General features: G+C 35.3%; 1 protein-coding gene across 1 annotated transcript; it reads right to left on the bottom strand.

Annotated features, from left to right (window-relative positions):
• Positions 1 to 5,392: 5,392 nt before the first annotated feature.
• On the bottom strand, positions 5,393 to 7,185 carry LOC111894740 (ubiquitin-NEDD8-like protein RUB2). Its single transcript, XM_023890844.2, has 3 exons — positions 6,985 to 7,185; positions 5,997 to 6,256; positions 5,393 to 5,704 (listed from the first exon to the last, which is right to left on the bottom strand). The coding sequence occupies exons 1-3, from the start codon at positions 7,075 to 7,077 to the stop codon at positions 5,593 to 5,595; spliced, it is 465 nt and encodes a 154-aa protein (XP_023746612.1). The 5' UTR covers positions 7,078 to 7,185; the 3' UTR covers positions 5,393 to 5,592.
• Between the last annotated feature and the right edge of the window lie 314 nt (positions 7,186 to 7,499).

The following is a 7,499-nucleotide window of genomic DNA, read 5'->3' as shown; positions in this document are numbered from 1 at the left end:
GGCTTCCTTTTCGATTCCAGCTCACACATTCACTTTCACACACTCTCTGTTGGGTCAATATTATGGTTTATACTTTGCTTTTCTAGGAAATTGATTTGTTATGTAATATTATATAGATGTTTACGGCCCAATGGGTGTTTACGGTCGTAAACCCATTTACGACCGTAAACCCATTTAAAGGCCCAAGTTTCCCGTGTGTGTGTGTGTGTATATATATATATATATATATATATATATATATATATATATATATATATATATATATATATATATATATATATAGGGGTGAGGCGTGTGAGGAATAGGGTGATGAACACCAAGGAGCTTAAGTGTGTGCATTTGAAGGTGTTCTAGAGAGAGAGAAAAGAGAGTGTGTGTTAGTGTGTGTGAATCTTGTATCCGGATCTTCATTCTAATCATATCATACATAGATTCATCATCTTCTTCTCCTTCTCTTCTATTTGATCTGACATCATCCGTTTGATTGGAATTTCGCACCATCAAACGGATCTGATTGATACACAAGCAGATTAGGGACTTACAATTGGTATCAGAGCCAATTTGGTATCAATTGAAGTTGTTTTTGAGTGTGAGAGTGCAAAAATTTCGCTGTTTTTTAAGTATTTTGATCGAAGAACTGTTGTTTGACTCTTGTTTTTAATAGTTTGCAAAAAGATTGAAATCAGGTTTGCTGCCAACTGTTGAAGGTTTGCTGCCATAGTGTGTGATTGTTAGTCCCAAAACTAAGGATCCAATTCAGTAATCAATGAAGTTAATTGCAATTAAGGTGAGATGTAGAAGAAGAAGAAATAAAATCAAGCATGCACACATCTATTGCAAGTAAATGTCAAGTACATCTTGAGAAAATACAACTACTGCAGAAAGATGATCCATCTGAATTGACTTTTCGATGAGCTTTTGACGGAGAATTCCAATCTCTTCTCGAAGATCAGGCGAAGAAGATTTGTCATCATCTGTCCGACCCTCTTTAAATGATATTCCTTTCCCGCGTGAGGAAGTTGGACTAGATTGAGCCAGATGTTTTACTAATCTGATAGAAGCTTCATCTAGTGAAGGTCGAGTTGAAGAATATTCTGGAATGGATGAGGATCCACCAGTCTCAAATATGGTACTTGGACCTTCATCTGTTTGCTTTGGAGGAGAGTGAGCAAAGGAAGCAGTGATTGTTGAAAGGACTTGAGGTGCACATCTTACAGCAGGTACCTCCAGACTTATAAGAGATTTGCTTGCTTTTATGGAAGTCTGAGGTTCAGTTGAATCAGAACTGACTGGAGCAGAAGTTGAGATAAGTGGCACAGAGGAAGGAATCTCTGATGTCACATCTCTTTGGCTTGGTGCGACCTCCAAGGGCTTCGAAGTAGAGAGTAGAATCTTGAAAACATTTCCTTCATCTCTAGTCTTGGTTGCTAAAGAAGCAACTTCATTGACTTTATTAACACGGCTGCTGGGAATATCAAGAAAATGATCAAAATCTTCATCACCAAGGTCAAACTCTATGTTTGTTGGAATGTCGTCATTGATTCCTGTAAAGTCAATTTCTTTTAAAAACTCCACATCTTCATAAAGATCATCGTCATCATCCTCTCGAGAAAATTTTGATTCATTTGCTTTCTGAAGATCATGCTCATCAGCTACACAAGCTGTGGGAGAGTCATGAATCTCCTCCACTTCAGGCTCGGAGGAAGAGTGAAAAACATCTTCATTTTCCATCGGCATGGATTGTTCTTCTGATTCTTCTCTATCATTCTCTTTAAAAATTCCAAATTTTATTAAAGGAAATTTTCCTTCAAATACAAACTTCCCGCCTCTCTTTTGTTTCATCAGTCCAAAAGCACTTGGAAATGCTACAATGGCACCAATGTTGGCCAGAGAGATCTCGTTTGCTCCTAATCTCCGGCCGGAAATGCAGCTCACGAACACATGAGTCAAGTATTTCCAGCAAGAAGGAAGCAGCTTCTTAATTGTAGGAGGAAAAGTTCCCTCGTATCCCATATGCTCTAATACTTCCTGAGTTTGCTGAACATCAATCTTCATGGGGTACTCAGGGTTGTCCTCAATTTGGAAAGATTCTCTAATGATGCTTTCTGTTACTTGAATTTTCTTGTCTTTGATTGTTGCTTCAACAAATTTTTCACCCTGATCATTCTTCTTTACAACAGCATTCCTCCAGAATTCCTTAATCAAACTTTGGTAGATAGCAGGACTTGTAGTTAGGGCATGAACCAAGCAGGATTTCTTCAAACCATCCACAATGAATTTCAAGTCATTGTGGACTGCAGGAGGGTCTTCAAAAAAAATTGCAGAATTATGAGCTTTAGCGAACTCCATGTCTCCCATTTTAATCTGAGAGTCAACAAACAAAATTATTAGGGCAAAACTTATGAGAATGATGCAGCCGCGCACGGAATTGCACACAGCCGCACACGTGCAAGTGTGCAGCCGTACATTCTAAAATAATGCAGCCGCACACGGTCAGCAGCACACGCTCGTGTGCGGTTACACTTGAAGACAAACAGTTTTGATGAAGATTCAACAACAAACAATGGAAATTTTTATGAACATAATCGAAAAATGAGCTGAGTTCATAAGAATTACCGAGTAAAAGCTTTAATTTCACGAGAAATTTTGGACTTAAGAATGAGTTTTAGAGAGAAACAGTTGAGCATATGCGGTTAAGGCAAAAATAAATGACGATGAAAAAAACTCATCGCACACACGCTATATATATGCACAGAATTTACAATTTCTCCCCCTTACCTTTTAATCATTAAAGTCGATGCACCTTTCACTCACCATTTTCTCAAAAATGAATTATTTTGAGGATTAATAAGAGATTAATTTCAAAATTCCTAATAAAACTAAAACAAAATAAAACATATTATTAAAAAATAAAATTTGAAAATAAAAAAATAAAAATAAAATAAAATAAAATAAAAAATAAAATAGAATAGAATAAAATGAAATTGGAAATACTATTAACGACAAGGAATAAAAAATTCAATTTAAACCTATATAAATTGTTTTAACCTGTTGAAATTTTAGGAGGAGATCTACGTTGACCAACCACCCGGTTTTGTTAATTCCAAACTTCCCAACCATGTTTACAAGTTAGACAAAACTTTGTATGGACTGCATCAAGCTCCTCGAGCTTGGTATGTTACCCTGACTCAGCATTTGCTCAATCACGACTATTCCCGCGACACCATTGATCAAACCTTATTCCTCAAACATGTCGGTCCTGATCAAATTTTTGTTCAAATCTATGTTGACGACATTATTTTCGGATCGACAAGCCAACAGCTTTGCAAAGAGTTCGAAGCAAGGATGAAGAAACGATTTGAGATGAGTTCACTTGGGGAAATGACCATGTTTCTGGGGCTTCAGGTCCAACAATCTTCAATCGGAATCCTTATTCACCAAGCAAAGTATGTGGATGATGTACTGGAGAAGTTCGAGTTCCGAGACGTGAAACCTGCTCTTACACCCATGGCAGACATACCCCTTCTGACCCCTGATATTAAGGGTGAATCTGTAGATCAGACGCATTATCGATCAATGATCGGATCACTCATGTATCTAACTGCCAGTCGACCAGACATAATGTTTGTGGTCTGCCAGTCGACCAATGGGTGTTTACGGCCGTAAACCCATTTACGACCGTAAACCCATTTAAAGGCCCATGTTTCCCGTGTGTATATATATAGGGGTGAGGGGTGTGAGGAATAGGGTGATAAACACCAAGTAGCTTAAGTGTGTGCATTTGAAGGTGTTCTAGAGAGAGAGAAAGAGAGTGTGTGTTAGTGTGTGTGAATCTTGTATCTGGATCTTCATTCTAATCATATCATACATAGATTCATCATCTTCTTCTTCTTCTCCTTCTCTTCTATTTGATCTGACATTATTTGTTTGATTGGGATTCCGCACCATCAAACGGATCTGATTGATACACAAGCATATTAGGGACTTACACTCTCTTTCTGCTACATCCCCTTTTTTCATTCCTGCAGACTGCAACTCCCATGGAAATCACGTCATCTTCCCAACACTTTTGGTCCCTCTGTCTCCTTCATCGTTTTCATGCTCACCACCAACACCACCTCCTTATCGGATACCCCTTGTTGGTACCACTTTGGCGCCTTCTAATAATCAAATTCATATCCTACCAAATTTACTTTTCGATTCAAATCAATTCATTAAAAACAATGATATCAATTGATACTGAACCCCTAAAAGAAATTTCCAAATGGATAACCTTGATGATCCAACCACAAAATCGAGACTAACTTTGATCAATAAGCAAATCATTAAATCACTAGAAACATGTCATGATTGAGATCAAAATCAATTGATTTATGAAGATAATATGGATTAATCACCAACCAAGAGTCGATTTGATTATGTGTTATAGAATGATTTAACAAATCAAAGATTCAATTTGAATAAAATCGAGATCACAAGTATACAGCTTTCTCGATTCTGAACCATATAAACTCAAGAATCATTAAACAAATTTAACAAATCAAAGAGTCAACTTGTCTTCCTTGACCTTCTTACGAATTTTCAAAGTAAAATCGAATATGTTAGGAGTGTAGACTATGAGGAACTTGGAGCAACTTCGGAATCGAAATAATCCCAAATGTTACATGATTTGTTTTTTCAGGAGTTAATCGGTCTAAAGAAACTTGAATTGAAGTTTGGAATCGGGTCATTCAACTGCATACACAGCTGCAACTTACATGATTTCCAAGCCATGTCTTTCAAACGGGATTTCACGATTGGTGTTGGTTTACATCCAATTGTTATGTTAGAATCCACATTCTTCTTATCTACAAGAAGATCCAAGTTCGTCTTTACTTTATTTGGTTCAAAGTTCTCTTTATTTTGACCTTTCTGAAGGGTCACTTTTGATATCTATAAGGGGATTGTGATAGAGAGAACTATAGGAAAGGAGAAGAAAAAAAGGGAAGATGAAGATGAGAAGTCAACGATAGAAGAATAATTGGATCAAGGGATAAACTATTTACAAGGATTTGGAATTGAAAATGAAGCCACATAAGCTTCAAATACTTATCTGGCTTATGAAACCTGCTATAGTAGGTAGCAGTTATTAAAAGTGCAAGCGCAGGTCGGCAACAACTTTATCCCCTTAAAAAACACGAAAATAAGTTAAGGGACTGAATGGACAAATTCAAAATACATTGTTCGACAAATGTGTCATTTTCCCTTTTTTATCAGCTAACTTATAAGCTATCTTACTAGTTTTTCAGCTAACAACTAAAGGTCAAGGTGAATTGAATTTTAGCTAGAATAAGTTGATAAAATCTCAACTTATTTGCAACATTAGTTATATACTCACCAATAAACTTCACAATTTAACAAAATATAGCAAAGATATAGGATAAAAGCTCAATTTGTTTTCAAATGACATCAAGTGCAAATAAATGCTCATAAAATAAAAATATAAAAAAGCCAAATGAGACTAAGGTATGCAGCCATATACATAGTTTCATTACTAAACTTTGGTAAACATGTAGTCTTTCTTGATTGTTACCACTTACCACTTACCACTTATCACTTACCACCACCTCTTAGTGCAAGAACAAGATGAAGAACAGAACCCCCCTCAATATTGTAGTCTTTTGCAGTCTTATCATCTGCAAGCTGTTTCCCAGCATAGATCAGCCTACAAAAGATTTCATGTCATATTATTAAGTGCTAATCATAAGAAATAGCAATCTACTTTTATTGATTTTTTTATATTTACTACAAAGATAAAAACAGCAACCAATCTGTTACAATTTATTTTAAATCAGCCATTTGTATAAAAGTATAAAAAATAAGCAAATGATTCTTGTTAAAGGGTGTAAATCATCATATCATGTCTTTATGATTAATTCGTTACTTCAGCAAAACAAGTTATGTATACACATATTGCCTTCAATACAATTCGAAGATAATGAAAGAAAGTGGCAAACCTCTGTTGAACTGGAGGAATTCCTTCCTTCTCTTCAACTCTTTCCTTGATCCGATCAATGGAATCAGTTGGTTCAATATCAATTTCAATTTCTTTTCCAGTCAGAGTCTTGACCTTGATCATAGTTCCTCCCCTGAGTCTAAGAACCAAATGAAGCGTGGATTCCTTCTGGATGTTGTAATCAGCAAGAGTTCTGCCATCTTCTAATTGCTTTCCAGCAAAAATTAATCTCTGTTGGTCTGGTGGGATACCTTCTTTGTCCTTTTTTGATTCCAATAAGACAGTTAGCAAAAGGTAACAAAATCTAATGACACAACAGAATCAAGTCATTGACAATCATAGCTGCAAATATAAAATTCTATCTTCCCTTTTGTTTAGCTTGTTATTTCTTACTCTGTTCCTGTTTTGTTCGTGATAGTGAGCTCATAATGAGATAAATGTTAAAAGCCCTAATTGTGATCGATCCAATTGGTGTTCACGTTTTGATCAATCAATCATCCTTTTATGTTCTTCAAGTTCATTCACAATCAGAATTCTCATATCTAGGGTCCGAAGGTTATTTGGATTTCTAAGCGTCTTACTGGAATTCAAAATCTTAGTGCCTGAAAGAGGTCTAAACCGATTAATTGATTCAAGGAACTATTCAGTTTAATGTGAGGATTCAAAACTAAGTGCCGTAATAGGAGAGGCTTGGATCGACAAGGTTTCCTGGATTCAAATCGTGAATCTAACATCTGTAAGTTCGTCTGCAGGATTCTACAAAAAACAAGGGATAAATGCATCTATAAGGTGAAAAACGCAAAACCCTAGTAAGCGATAAAACCCTAGTTTTCATTAGTAAACCAGTGAAAGCAATTTCAGGCCTAAGCAAACACAGGGCAAAAAGCTAAAAATAGAATCGGCAGAAGAAATAAACAATAAGCGATGACAGATCAAAAAAATCGATAAAGTACATGCATAAAAAGAGACAACGATTAACAAAATTAGACCTGGATTTTGGCTTTGACGTTGTCAATGGTGTCACTGCTCTCGACTTCGAGAGTAATCGTCTTCCCGGTTAGGGTTTTCACGAAAATCTGCATGATATCGGTTGGTATGTTATCGCAATTGAATTGAAAGAGGAAGTGCGATTCTTGATCGATGGCAAAACTGATACTGGTTTTATGGTCTCTCAACTCTCAAGTCTTGACGCTTATCAATAAAAAATAAAAATAAAAAATTGATTTTTTTTTATATGTGTGTGTCAATCTATAGATTTTCCTAAAAAAGTTGATTTTGTTTTTTTTTATATGTGTGTCAATTAAGTTATGGTATATTTAAAATTTTTATATAGATAAAAAGTAATAAATATAAAAAAATCAAAATATTGTCGATGTAATTATGAATTATTTTGTTAAATAAAATAAACATAATAATATTATTAGGATATAATTTTATATTTTCAAATTTTAAACTGAATTTGATTTGTTACAAATAATAATAAAAATTATAAAAAAAATATCAC

Source organism: Lactuca sativa, chromosome 1, assembly GCF_002870075.4.
Source record: "Lactuca sativa cultivar Salinas chromosome 1, Lsat_Salinas_v11, whole genome shotgun sequence".
In the NCBI taxonomy this organism is placed as follows: Eukaryota; Viridiplantae; Streptophyta; class Magnoliopsida; order Asterales; family Asteraceae; genus Lactuca; species Lactuca sativa.
The sequence above is the reverse complement of the archived record's forward strand: the minus strand, read 5'-3'. Positions and strand labels throughout refer to the sequence as shown.

What these genes read in the sequence shown, in the direction of transcription:
- LOC111894740 (XM_023890844.2), bottom strand. Translation starts at nt 7,077, where the DNA reads ATGCAGATTTTCGTGAAAACCCTAACCGGGAAGACGATTACTCTCGAA. An exon ending in ACGTCAAAGCCAAAATCCAG is followed by an intron (nt 6,257 to 6,984) that starts GTCTAATTTTGT and finishes GAATCAAAAAAG; the next exon opens with GACAAAGAAGGTATCCCACC. An exon ending in ATTCCTCCAGTTCAACAGAG is followed by an intron (nt 5,705 to 5,996) that starts GTTTGCCACTTT and finishes AATCTTTTGTAG; the next exon opens with GCTGATCTATGCTGGGAAAC.